Below are 16,420 nucleotides of genomic sequence, written 5' to 3' on the forward strand. Positions count from 1 at the left end.
AAATGAAGCAGAAATTGTATTTCAAAAGTAACTTTATTGTCCAAATGAACTAGTTTCCAAACAGTCTTTTAATTACATGATTATTTTAGACTAAACTGAAATAGATCTCAAGTATTATATTTTTAGTGTCAGGGAATATGGAAAACATTTTAAGTTGACCTTAAAGAATTAAAAAAATCTTACTTATTTGTGTTTACTTATGCAATTTAAATGTAAATTCCACAGCCTAATATAGGCTACAATAAAAATAAAAAAAACAAGAAATCTAAATTTTATTGGAATGGACTGTCAATTGTATAGTAGTGAATGCACATGATAACTAAGCTAATAAAATTGGGAAATTTTTTAGATATCTGACCTACCATGATCTATTGTGACTTGGAAATCTTAATTCAATAGTCTGGATGATGCTCTGCAAGAAATGTCCCACTTGCTTGGTAACTTCATTTAAGAAACTTTAATATGCCAAAGTTTAATATTCAAAATATATGGATATAGTAGGCTCTGATCAGGTTATCTGCTTTGAACAAAAATGTATCAGTTGGAATACTTACTGGACACTGGTACCTTACTAGCCCAGTTTTTGAAGAATTTGCCTTTGCATTTTTGTTCATTTCATCCCTACTATAGATTAACACATTATTGGGTAAAAGGTCTTTAACCTTCCTCTTAGAGAATGTACAAGTAGAACACATCTGAGAAGGTATTTTTAAAAACATTTTTTGTCATAACAACTTAAGTTAAAATCTTCCTTAGGAAAATTACTGGTCATTAAGGAAAATAAATGCATCAGTATATCTTACTGTGTTCTTGCTGTGCAAATTCTTATGTAAATATTTCCTTTCATATATATATATATAAAAATTATTAATCAGACCAAATCTATCACTAATAAATAAGAAAGCATGAGTAGTATGGCTTATTTTATAACTAACTCTTCTAAATGAATAAAACCAATGAATTCTTGACCTGATTCTTAGCTTACTTTTTTTTTTTTACAGCCAGTTTTTATAGGACTGTACTTAGATAACTCACATTAATGTCTAAAGGACCTTACTATGAATCATCAAGCAATGTCCTAACACTACTCTATATACAAATAAAAATATCCCAGTGTGCTTATACCATTATTCACATTGAGGAATTTGCAATTCAGTGTTTTCCATCAACTAGATAGCCTTTGATGGTCTTAAGATTTCTCCCATCTATCCCCAAAGTTATCTATGGTACTTTTTCCATTGACACTACTGATTTTATAATTCACTGGTATTACAAAAATGGAAAATGGAAGGTTCCAACAAAGCACTGTTTTGCCTTTTGTTTTTTTAATTTTAAATACTGGCATGCCATACATTGAACTTTGACCTGTTTATTCAATCATCTGGAAACAAGTTATAATCTTTTATGGATAGAACAGTGATAAATCAAGTTATATTTTCATGTATCAGTTTCTAAATTATAATAAACCTAGTAGTGATTCCTTAAGCCATGTTTGATCAGAAGGGAGGTCAAAATCTGATTATACATGACAAGAAAACCATCCCATTTGTAGAATACTTTAAGTTGTTTATTGTAACCCAACCCCTCCCCCTTTTTAAATGGGTTAACTCCCTTTCTGTAAGGCCATAGCTGGTTTCTTTTTCTGACTAGTTGCTTGAACAAGTTTCTCACTTAAGCGAAATTGAACATGCTGCTATTAATCTCAAACTTTTTTTTTTAATGTGGTTTTCTGGAAAACTGGTACTTTGGGAGTTTTGTAATAACCCTTTTGGAATCTGAACTAGCACATCTCTGTGAGTTCATTCTAGACAATGTGCTTTGTCTTTAATCTGAGACCACTCTAAAATTAAGGCCGTCAGGGAAATAGCAAACTGATGATGCATTTTCTTGTAGTGTTTTGTTCACACTACTGCTTGATCGACATCTTCCTGAAACATTTTTATCAGGCACCTGTAAAACAAAACGTATCTATTAATTCAAGTTTTATAAATGTTCAACTGGAAATCTAAGTCAGATTCCTGTTTGTTTACACCCTTACACATTCAAAGAATATTGATAGCAGTAAAAAGGCAAGTTCTACTCATTTTTGTTTTTCATTTATTTTCTTTAAAATTGTTTTTTTAAAGAAGCTCAGTTTCACTTGGTTTATATTCTAGCATGCAGGTGCAAAACATTTCCATCATATTACTTTGTTTCTAGGACCTTAAGTAAATGAAACCTAGAATGAAGAAATGCTCAGATACAGAGAAAATGATCAAAGAGTATGGAAAACCTGTGTACAAGTTCTGGCTCCCACAAGTTCATAAGCCTGCGCCTATACAAATTACTTAACTTTGTGAATTTGAGTTTGATCTATAAAACAGGAATAGTGATAACACCTTATAATGGTTGTATGGACTAAAGGGAATAATGTCTAGTTAGTGCTTTATTATCTGCTAGAGGCCCAGTGCATGAAAATTCATGCACTGAGGGGGAGGGGAGTCCTTAGCCCAGCCTGCACCCTCTCACAGTCCGGGTGTCCTCAGGGGATGTCCTCTGTAGGAGGTGATTGGGACAACCAGTCGGGACAGCACCACCCCCGTACCCCCTGCCACTGCCACCAGGCCTCCCTCTGCAGGAGGTGACCGGATGGGTGATCAGGACGGCACTGCCCCCATCACCCTGCCATTATGCTGCTGCTGCCAGGCCGATTAGGGGACAGCGCCACCCCCATCACCCTGTCATAGCTGCCACGCTCCCTCCGTGAGAGGAGGCCAGACGTGCCATTGGGATGGTGCCAGCCCCCCACATCACTCCTCCACCGCTACTGGTTGCCCTCTACTCCCCATCGCCTTTCCCTCCCTCTGCCCATTAGCACAAGCCTTGGCTGGCCAGGGGCCACCTGTTTGCTGGCCCCACACCCCAAATTCCACCATTCAGTAGATTTGCATATTATTAGCTTTTATTATGTAGGATGCTATACAATGTTAATTTAACTTTAAAGACCTATGGCATTTTCTGTTTCTACAGATCTATCTACTGAGAAGATAGAAGACTTACTTTCATCATCTGAATCAAATCCAAAAAGTGCCTGACATTTCTTTTGTGCACGGTGAGCCTCAAGTGCTTCTGCATTACAGTAGGTGGTCAGGCATTTGCCACATCTTAATCTTTTCACTGATTTTTTACAAATGTTATCTTGATCAGAACAGGCATCTATTCTATCAGTCAGAAATTTTCTGCGTTTTGGCATACTAAGGTACCGTTCATCAAGGTAACTGGGAGGCAATGGTCTGACATATGGCTTTGATAAAATTAAGCCATATGAAGTTTGTTCACTCGTCAGATTTGGTTTGGATGGTGCCTGAGATACGGACAGGGTACTGTGTTCTTGTGGTACAACATTGGGTAAAATGGAACCATTTTCTGTTCTACTTCTATTTGTATCAATTTTCAAAGTAGAACCGGCTGAAACTAAAGGTGTCTGTTCTATTCCACTGTGTCCATTGACTAAATCAAAACTACAATTATTTTCAGAATTTGGCTCTAGGTCAGGCATCTTTTGGTCTATCAAGCTGATATTAGAAACAGTGTTATCAGAATGTTCATTTCCATTCTGAATTAAACTGTCTGTTTTCTTTTCCATACTTTCTATACATGTCTTTGGTTCTGTAGAATCTTTCCTTGATTTGCTAGTAAAAACTGGCAGGCTAATAGCTTGTTTCTCATTACTAGATGAGTCTTTTTCCTGATAACTATTATTTGGGTCTGTACGAACATCCCAAGCAGTTGCTTCTCTTGGTTGTGCAGATGATTCTGGGGTTTTACTTAAATAGTGCTGAGCTTCATGTTCATATAGCAGAGGAAGATCTTCAAAAAGCTCATGGCATTCTGGAAAACTACACTGGGCCTGAAATATCCTGTGACTTTTTGTGTGCTGAGCAAGCTGGAATGGCAGCTTAAATGACTCATTGCAATTAAAATGCAAACAAAAATACACATTTGGATAGCTGTGTCTATTAAGGTGATCTATAAAATGCTGAGAATCTTCAAACTGCCTTTGACAAAATTTGCATTTTCCTTTGCTCCACTTCATTACTGTTTGCCGCACATTTAAGTCAGTTGGATGTGCAGTCATTGCATGTTTATTGAGAAATCCAATTCTCTTAAATATCCTGACACAACCAAGAGCAGGGCACTTAAAGTTTCCTTTTTGATCTATATCATATATGTCTTTTGGATGGAATAAAGTTCCATTAATTTTATGAAGTGCTGGAGTTTCTTGATTCAGGTCATAATCATCTTCTTCATAATCACCCTCTTCTTCCTCTTCTTCCTCGTAGTCATCCTCACATACAGGTAAAGGTTCCAATACATTATTTATATAAGTGTCAGGACTGCCATTTTCAATATTTTCAATGACATCTTCTGATACACTTAGGGGAATTTCAGTGAATTCAGCCACGTGCTGAGGGATGACTTCTTCATTTCCATCATTGGAAGTATTAATAGTTGGTATTTCCAAATCTTTATTATAAAAATCCCCATTTTCAAATGAAATTGAAGAATTGGAAAAGTTTATTTCTTCCAAAGCAGGACTTTCCTGATCCCCCTGTTGAGCTACAGCAATTTGATGTCTTTGTATTTTTTTAACATGATTTTTTAAATGCTTCTGCATAAGTCCTCTGTTTCTAAATTTCCTACCACATATTACACAGGAAAAACTGCCCTTTTTCTGATGAGCCTGGGCATGCCTTACAATGTGACCGCCTAGAAATTCCTTATTACATAACATACACCGATGCCTTGGGACGCTGTGGTCTACTTTAGAAGCGTTAAAAGCAGTAAGGTTTTTTGTGTTAACATGGCCTTTAGGTTGTACTCCAGATATATCATCAGGATCAAGCTCTCCAGTGCTCTGATCTGTAAAAGAATCAACACCTTCATCTAAACCTTTCTGTTCCACTGTCTTTTTTAGATTATCTATAGAATTTTCCAGTGTATTTTCATTTATGAATTTGATTGCTGATTTATCACTCAGTAATGCTACACAGTTTTTCTTAATCATTACAAAGTTCCAGAATTCAGGATCAAAAAACAATCCCTTTTTCAAAATAGGAAGTAATTCAAAACGAACACGATTTTGAACACTACTGGTGCCTTCATTATATTCTTCATCTGGACATTTGTAAAGCTCTTCAACAGTACGATAAGCTTCCAAGGAGCGCTCAAGAAAAAATATTGAGAGTGCACAAATCCTGAGGATTTCCAAATCATTTGGCAAGAAATGTGCTATTGTTTTATAAATTAGACACTTAGTTTTGGGATCATCATGAAGGTCTAGTTGTAGAGCACAACCACATATTTCAACACAAATTTGTAAGCCTTCTTCTTCAACCTATATAAAAAGAAAAAATATATTACTACTAAATATCTTTAAAATATTAAACAAACTAGTTTATCTTTTTAAATTACAACTCTGATATAAAAGCTAAATAAACACAGTATTTCTAATGTAAAAATTTCCTTAATGTATAGCCTTAAATCTTTTTAAACTTGAGAATAATTTGGAAAAGACAGCATTTTCACTTCCAATTTATTTAATTTTTAAGTTTGTTAAGATCTATCCTATATAATAAAAGGCTAATATGCAAATCGACCAAACAGCAGAACCACCAGTCGCTATGATGCACACCGACCACCAGGGGGCAGGCACTCAACGCAGGAGCTGCCCTCTAGTTGTCAGTGCACTCCCACAGGGGAAGTGCCACTCAACCAGAAGCCTGGCTCACAGCTGGCAAGTGCAGTGGTGGTGGTGGGAGCCTCTCCTGCCTCCATAGCAGTGCTAAGGATCTCCAACTGATGGCCCACAAGGAGTGGGCCTAAGCCATCAGTCAGACATCCCCAAGGGTTCCCGGACTGCAAGAAGGTGCAGGCTGGGCTGAGGGTCACCCATCCCTGAGTGTATGAATTTTGTGCACCGGGCCTCTAGTTAATCATAATACAAAATGCTTCATAGCCTTATGGTGATTTAAAATACAAAGTGCTTCATAAACTTATGAGGAGTAAAGTTTCTTATAAATCTAGATCCTATTTTTTTTTGGTACTAACCTCACATTCTGTGGCAGAAGGGTTACATTATATGTATTTAAACACATTTATCAAATTTTGATCTTAAAAATAACTAGAAAAATTTTTAAAAAGAACTGTTTATGGAAACTCTTTCATAAAGCTGAACTGGATAATATTACTTCTGTTACTTCTGTTCAAATAAGGGGAGAAGTACAGGCCACATGGAAAGGGTGATTACAATCTTTCCAAATCTAATAAGGTATCAGAATAATGAACCTACTGGAAGTTATCTGCAGATTATTCAAGCTTTGAAATGTTTACTTCTCAAAGATAACTACATCAGCTTTTACTTGGGAATCTGTGTCGGCCCACCCCAATTCAAGATATAAATAACACTGCTAATGATTTAGAGTTATCAAAATGCTTGTTTGAATAGAAAGAAGTACAAAAGTGATATGTCTTTAAAGCTGTTTTTGTAAGTGTACATCATACTGCCTGCATATGGTATATTATATATGACAGAGAGGAAGACTACCTTACCATGCTCACATCCTCTTAATCCTTTAAATGCTATGTAACCCTGCTTAACTACTTACAGTTCCATAAGCAGACCTTAACTTTCACATCATATTCCCACTTTATATAGTTGGTACATTCCTAGCCATGTCCAATTCATTCTTTGAGAATCAGTTCTACTCTAAAGTTTTTCTCACCATTCTTTCTGGCCCCTGTCCTGGGGTAGAGTTAAACATTCCCCATTCTTTCCACTGAGAATAACTTATACTTATTTCTAAAAAGCATGTATGTATTATTTCATAACAATTTGTGTGTGCCCATGCCTCTGCCTTTGAATTCTTAAATTCCTAGTAATCGCTTTGAATTCCTAAATAATACAGTATCTCATTTTTTTTAATATCTTCCTATGGTTAGCATAGAAGTTGGCATATAGTGACCTTTGAGTAAATGTTTCCAGAGTGAATGGGATCAGATCTATTCCACTAAATTTAGTTGTCTCCTATCAATCCATCATTTCCAGTTTGAAATTCTTTTCTGAGTTCAAAAAGAATTGCTTTTTGCTAATTGTTTATTACAATTAGATATTCCCACCTAGATTTTCTAAATAGAACAAATTCAAAATTCATTGCTTCAAAACAGAATTCCTCTTCTTTCTTCAAATGAAGTTATAATGTACCCACTTGCCTAAGTTTAAAAATTTCATTGTAAAAGGACAAAAGGGATCAGAACACTTCTTTCCCCCAAATCCTGTATCAATTCCAATATATTTACAGACTGGAGTTCCAACTTTTAGTGTAGCCTTTAAGTCCCTTCAAGATCTCCAGCAAGCCCACCCCCACCTCCTGCAGCCCCTCTGATTAATTTCATCTTCTACACACTCTCCCCAGGTTTCTCTACTACGCTATTAATGTCACTGGACAGTTGTGAGAAACAAATAATAAAATGAGGCAAAAGTGCTCTAAAATACAAACATTAGTATTATCCTCCTTAATCATTCAAAACACAGCGGAAAGCATCTTCCTCTGTGAAGCCTTTCAGATATGCCATCTCTAATGTCTCCTGAACTCATACAGCATTGTCTGTGCCTCTTTTCATAGCACGGAGGCATGTGAGTGACTTATTCCATTAATAAAAAACTTTTTAGGACAGTGTAAAAAATTAAGCACATTTTTAATACTAATTTCATGTTGGGGAATTTTTCCTCTTACTAGTATAATGTATTCTTAGGTTGATCAGACTTGTGAAAATAACAAACCTTTATGATAACTGGCTGAACTTCACCTATATTATAAACTTGCTTTAACAAAGTCTCTTAATATTTTATGCAAATGAGAATCGTGTAAAAAAATACAGATACATCTTTATTTTTAGAAATGTTTTACAGGTGACTCTGATGCACTTTACATGTTGGTAAACATTCTATAGCATACTTTTGGGTTTTTTTCCTCCTTGTTGGGAAGGAGAGAGGTGAACTTTAACGATGCATTTGAATGACATTTCACTATTTAATAGTGAAGCTATTAAAGCCTTTAGAAAAATAAATAGGAAACAAAACAAAAACACACCTCTGATATAATGCTGCCAACTTCATGTCATGAGAATATGATCACTACGTGGTTATACATCTAATGAGTGATGTGATAAATGCATAAACATATAAGAAAAATATATATTATTTAATGGATGCCTCCTTATACATTTAAAAGTAACCCACATAAAGATTCAGTTAAAATGTAGGGCAGCCCTGGCCAGTTTGACTCAGTGGCTGGAGCGTTGGCCCGAGGACTGAAGGGTACTGGGTTTGAATGCAGTCAAGGGCATGGTCTCAGTTGCAGGATGGATAGCCAGCCCTGGTCCAGGCATGCACAGGAGGCAGCCAATCAATATGTCTCTCCCACATATTGTTTCTCTCTCTGTCTCTCCCTCTCTCTTCCAGTCTCTCTGAAAATCAATCAAAATCACTAATATATCTTCAGGTGAGGATTAACCCCCACAAAAAAGCTTTATTTTTTCTATTTCTGTATTCAAACTTGTTAATAATAGAGGAGGAAAGTTAAGGGATTTTGCAGGATCTATTTTCATGTCTACATTAGTCATGCAGAATTGTACTCACTTGCAAGTAACCCATCAAAAACTTGCTTCAGAACTATTTTTAAAAACAGATAATGGATTTGTATTCTTACCTAAAATAAGCACTTTAAAAATCTGTCCTTAAGTTTCAAAAATGCCTTATATTCATGGTTTCTTTTCACCTAAACACCATCCTTAAAACTATGAACTGTATTTTTTTTTAATTTTTTATTGATTTTAGAGAGGCAGGTAGAAGGAGAGAGAGAGAAAAACATCAATGATGAGAGAAAATCATTGACTGGCTGCCTCCTGCACGCCCCCTTCTGGAGATTGAGCCTGCAACCCAGACATGTGCCCTTGACCAGATTTGAACCAGAACCCTTCAGTCTGCAGACCAATGTTCTATCCACTGAGCCTAATTTGCTAGGGCTGAACTGTATTTCTTTATAACAGTGAGCTAGTATTGCCTATAGATATGTAAAGTCTGCTTACAAATTAGTTAAAACTCTACAGAAGTGACAAACTTATTTAATTATATCCTCTTCAAATTTATAATTAAATTAATTCTGTCATAAAACATTCAAGATTCAATGAACTGTCATTTAAATTTCATTTGAAATGAAGGGGTGAATATATCCTATTTACCTCATCTTTAATGATTTTCATGAAAGGAAATATGACTTTCACATTAGTTGCTGTTCTTAAAAGCTGGTAGCATTGATCTACAAAAACTTGTTTTGAAGGATTAGACTTAAGCTGAAGTTTACTCCATATGAAAATCAATTCCCTGTAAATGAGAAAACAAGAGAAATATAAAAAATACAGTTTATTAAAATACAGACATTAGTTATCTTTCACTGAGGCTATAGTGCTCTGAGATGTATACAAAGTGGGTACAAATGGATATTATGTTAAGCCCAAAGCTACTTCTACCTAAATGAAATTAATAGAAGCTTGGAGATGGGTTGGGGGAGGGGCAGAACAGAAACTGATTTTGCAGTGGTAAGGAGTGAGTTCCAATCATATGCTGACAAACCTAAAGAATCTCTAGTACTGGATCAAAACAAATTCTAATTCCAGCGTACCAATATTATGATACTAATAATGAAAGAATAAATTTTGGCCATTAATTAATACTCTACTTGCAAATTTAGAAATCAAAGCTATAGAATGTCTGCAAATACATGGTTCATAATTTTCATTTTCAAACTATTAAGATATCAAAAATACTACAGATCAAAAGTATAAGTATATTATACTACTAAATCTGAAATGTTTTAGATTATCTGCTCTTCCATTAACACATACTACTTTTAATATACACAAGCTATGGACCATTTAAAATGTTTCACAGATAGTCTTGTCTAACATGTGGCCAAGGTTATTAGATGAAGTAGTGGGTTTTGAGGCAAAGGAAATCCTGAGATATAATTGATATATCTGGGTATCACATTTTAACAAATCAGAATTCTTTAAATATATCATTAAAGTTACATAGAGCATCAATATCTAAGAAGTATTAAAATAACTGATGAAAATGTTTTTTTAAGTATGTATTTTGAGCCCAGTATATACAACTATAAAATCTAAAGGCAGCTTGAAGGAGTGCATAGTCTACTTAGAGAGACCATACAGAAAACACAAAACAAAATGATGGCAAGCAACACATTAGCAGTAAAACTAAAATTCCACCTCTATTTCATACTAACTATGAGTATACATAAGTTTTGGTCCACCACTCACATGTTTTTGCACATGTATTGAGCCTTTGAAAGCTCAATAAGTTTCACACCTTGCTCCCAAATCTCTAATTCCAACTTTTTTTTTTTTTTTTTTTTTTTTTACCAATTCCCATGTCTCAGTATATTTCAATTAAGATTGCTTTCTATCCCCTTATCCCATACTATCCCTGTAAAATAAATGATATTTTCCTAGATCAGTAACACTAAACATTCCTCTAATCTATTTGTTCTAACCTGTTTATTTTTCAGTCTTTGCAGTTCGATTTCATTTTTTTATTTTTTATTTTTTGCCTCACAGCCATACCATTTTTTCTTAATGCTACTACCTTAGGCCCTTTAATTGTACACATATACTTCAATAGGGCTGCTAAGCTCATCTGTCTCCACCTTCCAGAGCATTTTATTTAGTGCTTATTCTATATACTGTTTAGGGTCAAGTGCAGTAGAAACATGGGTTCAAACATTTGAATCCTGGACACTCTTCTAGATTGGTCTCCTCACAGTTACTTTGCTTCATTTATTCTCTTTTGTTTATATTGATTACTCTACTTGGAAAGTATTTATTTCTAAAATGAGCTTATCTTTCTTTTCTTTTTTTAAAATATTTTATTGATTTTTTTACTGAGAGGAAGGGAGAGCGATAGAGAGCTAGAAGCATCGAAGAGAGAGAAACATCGACCAGCTGCCTCCTGAACACCCCCGACTGGAGATGTTCCTGCAACCAATGCACATTCCCTTGACGGGAATCGAACCTGGGACCTTTCATTCTGCAGATCAACGCTCTATCCACTGAGCCAAACCGGTTTCGGCATAAAATGAGCTTATCTTTCAACATCTAAGTCAAATGACTCTTTATGAAAGCCTTCATGAAGATTCTAAACTAAAGTGATAATTACTTCACCTATAATAATAGTTCGTATTTCTGCTACTAATACATTATAAATCTCCTCAGTGATACATTGTATTAAAGTATTGGCAAAAAACGTGTGTTTGGAAATAGACCTAAATATTAATAGGGTATTATATGCTATCTGGTATGGTATTACCCACTTTACAGTGAGCCACCTTTTTTCTGGCAATAACCCTAATACACAAGATTGGAACCCCAGTGGCCATGTCTCCTATGTGTCCTTCCTCAATCTCCTTAAGATATTAATTCAGGAATAGAAAACTGAATTTTCAACTCTGGGATGTTCTCAACTCTAAGCTATGAAGCCTTAAGACTGTTGGCATTTCTTCTAGTCTGCAATAAGAGAGACTGGAACCAAATGGCACAGAAGAGAAACAAATTTAATTTTTTTTTTTTTTAAACTTAGCAATCTGTGTCCCTGTTAGCACTTCCCTTTTGAGGACCAACTATATCTCTGTTCTTTTTGTGGCTGATGTCATACCCTATTATTTCCAATAAATACAGCCATACCTTATTTTTTTGCACTTTGCTTCATTGTAATTGGCAGCTGTTGCCTTTTTTCACCAATTGAAGATCCTCCACAAATAAAAGAGTATGACTTGTTTTTTGCAATGCTCACTGTATTGTGGTGGCTAGAACTGAACCTGCAGTATCTTCGAGGTATGACTATACTATACTGTACTATAGTTAGGATGCTGTCAGTTGCAGATTGACTAATTTAATTACAACCTCACATTGTTACTAGCTATGCAACTTTCATCTCTTTAATCCACTTTGTGTATAAGTTTTCTTATACATAAAAAGATTTAAGAGATAAGTGAAAACACCTAGGAAATGTGTCTGGTATAATCTAATGTTTAATATTAATAAATCACTAGTTTCCTGTATTCTTTCCTTGTCTTTATAATCTTAATATGCCAAGCAATGAAATTTGTTCACTAAATATTTGTTAGTGATCTGAAGAAGATTGTGTTCCTAAATGTTAAACACATTTACAGAAAGACTTTTGAGGAAATATATTAAAGGAAAATGTAGACATGGAATGAGATAAAAGATGATGGTGGACATTCCTAGTAAGGGGCATTTTATGAACAGAGGAATATGAATGGATGGAGGTTTTCAAAAGATGTGGCCTATTTATGCAACAGATTTAAAGACAAAAAAATTATATTTGGAAATTTTGGGAAAGTATTTCATTCAATATTATACAAATGAATGTTTAACATTATAGAAATGTATATATTTATTCTCTAACTTATTTCAAAAAATAATTTGAGACTCCTTAGAGAGACATTCTCAAGACACAATATTATTTTTTTTCTCTTTTCTGAAGAGAGAGTTCTATTTGTTTTTATTAACTCAGAAGGAAATTTGGTAAACAAAATGTAATACCAAGGTCTTAATAAATTTGCCAGGAGAGAGCTACCAATATGGATTTTTGCTTTCTAGCAGGCAAAGCAGAAATACTAGAATATGGTTATGAAGCTCCATTCTGAATGAATCTACAAAGAGTCTCAGATTTTATATGTACACTGGGTTTTGAAGGAAAACACAAATAAAGAACCAAACATACTAAATAAAAGTCTTTGTGAAGACCAAAGGGAATATTTTAATGAGGCTTACTTTCCCCCTTCTCCCCCCCAAACATAGGGTCCTTTAGAAAACACAGCACCAATTTGGCATTTTTACCAGGTAGCAAGTATTAATAAAATAAATCAAGTTATCTAGTTGGAGAGAATAGATTATAATAGGTTCTACAATCATCCTTATAACATATATTATTTTTTTCATACTTGACTAGTTTATGTAAGTAATGTTTACTGGTAGAGGTTGTGAGTCAGGTTACCTGGATTTGTATTCTGGCTTTATTACCTACTACTTGAATGGCTTGGGTATATTATCTACCCCCTAAAGTTATTGAAATAAATGAGATTTACAGCAAAGATTATAGGAAGCATATGGCAACAATTAGCAGCTGCTATTACTTTATTATTATTATTATTATTATTATTATCATCATCATCATCATTGCCAGTGCACGAATTTGTGCACTGGTGGGGTCTGGCTGGCCCAGCCCCAATCAGGGCAGATCAGGGCTGGATCTTTCAGGAGGAGGCAATGGCGGGAGGTTGGCTGGCCAGCCTGCCCTGATGGAAACGTGATCAGGGCCCGGCTGGCTGGGGGAAGGAACTGCAGGCAATTGGCTGGTGGGCCCTGTCCCCAATTGGGGTTGCGGGGGCAATTGGGAGCGGGGCCATCCATGGGGAGGGGCGATTAACAGGGGCAGGGCAGTGGGCTGCAGGAGGTTGGCCAGTCAGCCCTGCCCTCTATTGGGGTGGGGGTGTGATCAGGGGTAGGATGGCCAGGGGGAGGGGCTGTGGGCCTATGGTGGTGAGGAGGGCTGATCATTTGGCCATAAGCCCACTCTTGATCAGAGTGGGAGAGTCCGATCAGTGGCAGGCAAGCAGGGGGGAGGGGCCATGAGGTTGGCCAGCCAGCCCCACCCCCTAATTGGGCTAGTTCAATGGCCACATTATAGTAAACCAGTTGTTATGGCTGTTATAGTCGCTGGCGCGCTCCCTCCCTCCCTCCCTCCTTCCCTCCCTCCCTCCCTCCCTCTCTCCCTCCCTTCCTCTCTCTCTCTCTCTCTCTCTCTCTCTCTCTCTCTCTCTCTCTCTCTTATTATTATTATTATTATTATTATTATTATTATTATTATTCAGTTATGGTAAGAGAAATAGGGTTAGTAGCTTACTCCACTAGCCTGAAATACAACAAAAGTCGACTATGGATCAGGTTCTTTCCTTAGAGAAAGGAGATAAAGAGTAAGCTAGTTCATAGGAAGGCCAAGATGAAAGAGACAACACAGACTTTATAGGATGGAAAGACTTCTGCTCTTCAAGCTCCAATGAAAATCAACTTTTAGAAGGAAAACGGAGCTCAGCATTAAGAAATATAGAGGAGAGGTAGAAGAAATGAGGAAAGACCCTGAGAACTCAGCCTACTCAGAAGAAAGACCAAGAAGCAGGCTAAAGATTCCTCTCCAATTAGGCAGCTGGGAGTTGCATTTCCCAGCTCTATTCTTGGAGAGTGATAATGGCCAAGAGTGGGAAAGAAAGGCACTGTTCTATTTTAAAGTCCTTCTGTAAGAGTAGAAATTAGTTAGCCAAGAAAATAAATGTTTTCCTCTTTGTTGTTGTTTACACATGATTCCAATTTACTTAAGAATATGAAAAGACTGAAGACATCCTGTTTAGATAGATTAATACAGCCAAGGACAAAGAACATGCCTATCCCCATAGAAATCAATCTTTAATAACAAAAGTGTAATATGCTAACTAGACTGGACAGATGAAGGACCTTCCGGACATCCTTCCGGACGACCTTCCAGATGAGACCAGGGTTGTGAGGGCTGAGGCAGCTGCAGCAGCTTCAAGGTCTAAGCCCCTTGCACGAATTTCATGCATTGGTTCTCTAGTCTACTATAATAGTCATTACTATCTTCTGTTTTGGAATATGGTTTATCAAGAAATGACACTTAAGTGTATTTGAAATTCCAACTTACCAGGTAAACTTCTGAATAAAAACTTATATAACCTAACTAAAAAGTATTCTCTCCTAGAAGATAACCCACTAGTTTTTAGACCCAGTTCTGTTATTAATGACCTATTTATCTCTTAGTCTGAAGATTTTAATCTATAAAACAAGAATATTAAATTAGTTTAGCTTAAATCCCCTTTTGAGCTATTATTTTAAATATGTAAAATTCAAAAGCACTGATAAAAATATTTCTAGCCCATATCATTTCAGGTTATTATATTCAGCAAATGAAACCTAGTTTTCCCTTCAAAATTAATGAAATGTCAAAGTGGTAAAGTTTGTGTGTGTGCGTATGTGTGTTGGGGAAGGGGGACAGAAGTTATTAGAATCTCTTATAATAATTATTCATGGTTTCACCTAACAGTACTCTAAGAGTAAGTACTGGAAACACTCACAATACATTCTAAGTTACATATCCTACTAATAATTTCTAAGTAATTCTTAAAATGTGTTGTTGGTTTTTTTTAACTAATACATAATACCATTTACATTAGCACCTAAGAAACAAAATATTTAGGTACAAATTAAGTAAATATGCACAAAATTTATGAGGAAAACTATAAAACTCAGGTGAATTAAATCATCTAAATAAATGGAGAGATTTTTTTCAGGATAGGAAGACACAATATTGTCAAGATGTTGGTTCTTCCCAGTTTGAGCTCTAGATTTTAATGCAATATCTATCAAAATCCCAGCAGGTCATTTTATGGATAATAACAAACTAATTCTAAAGTTTATATGGAGAAGTAAAAGACCCAGAATAGCCAAAATAATATTGAAGAAGAGCAAAGTTGGAGGATTAATCAATCTATCTTCAAGTTTTACTATAAAGCTAAAGTAATGAGGACACTGTTTTATTGTGAAAGAACAAATAGATCAATAGAACAAAATACAAAGCCCTGACATCCGCCCACATAAATATAGTCAATTGATCTCAAACAAAGGCAATACAACGGAGCAAAGGTAGTCTCTTCAACAGATGATGCTGGAACTGGTCATCCACATGAAAAGTAATGAATCTAGACACAGACCTTATAACCTTCATGAAGAGTAACTCAAAATGGACCATAAGACCTAAACATAAAATACAAAATTATAAAACTTCTAGAATATAACATAGTAGGATAATACTGAGATGACTTGGGTATGGTGACACCATTTTGGACACAACACCAAAAACATGATTCATGAAATAAATATGATTTCACTAAACTTAAAAACCTCTGTAAAAGACAATAACAATAATAATAATAATAATAATAATAATAATAATAATAAAGACATGCACTGGGAGAAAACATTTATAAAAGAAATTGATAAATTACTATTATCCATAATATACAAAGAACTCTTAAAACTCAACAATAAGAAAACAAGCAACTTGATTGAAAAAATGGGCCAAAATCTTAATGGACAGACATCTCACCAGAAGATATACAGATGGCAAGAAAGCATATGAAAAAGATGCACCACATCATATAACATCAGGGAAATGCAAAATGAAACAAAGAGATGCTACTATACACCTGTT

General features: G+C 35.4%; 1 protein-coding gene across 7 annotated transcripts in view; it reads right to left on the bottom strand.

The window, feature by feature from the left end:
- Positions 1–1,900: 1,900 nt before the first annotated feature.
- Positions 1,901–16,420, bottom strand: part of ZNF654 (zinc finger protein 654) — a 91,191-nt gene continuing 76,671 nt past the window's right edge. For 6 of the 7 annotated variants that reach the window (XM_036446912.2, XM_036446911.2, XM_045584053.1 and 3 more), the window contains 3 exons: positions 9,283–9,424; positions 3,040–5,377; positions 1,901–1,950 (listed from right to left, as the gene is read on the bottom strand). In XM_036446912.2, coding sequence (XP_036302805.1) covers positions 1,943–1,950; positions 3,040–5,377; positions 9,283–9,424 — 2,488 coding nt within the window. In that variant the 3' untranslated portion in view covers positions 1,901–1,942. Of the gene's footprint in view, positions 5,378–9,282; positions 9,425–16,420 lie in introns of all 7 variants that reach the window. The other variant, XM_036446910.2, reaches the window with a different exon arrangement.

The sequence above is a fragment of the Pipistrellus kuhlii genome, unplaced genomic scaffold (genome assembly GCF_014108245.1).
Source record: "Pipistrellus kuhlii isolate mPipKuh1 unplaced genomic scaffold, mPipKuh1.p scaffold_m20_p_2, whole genome shotgun sequence".
In the NCBI taxonomy this organism is placed as follows: Eukaryota; Metazoa; Chordata; class Mammalia; order Chiroptera; family Vespertilionidae; genus Pipistrellus; species Pipistrellus kuhlii.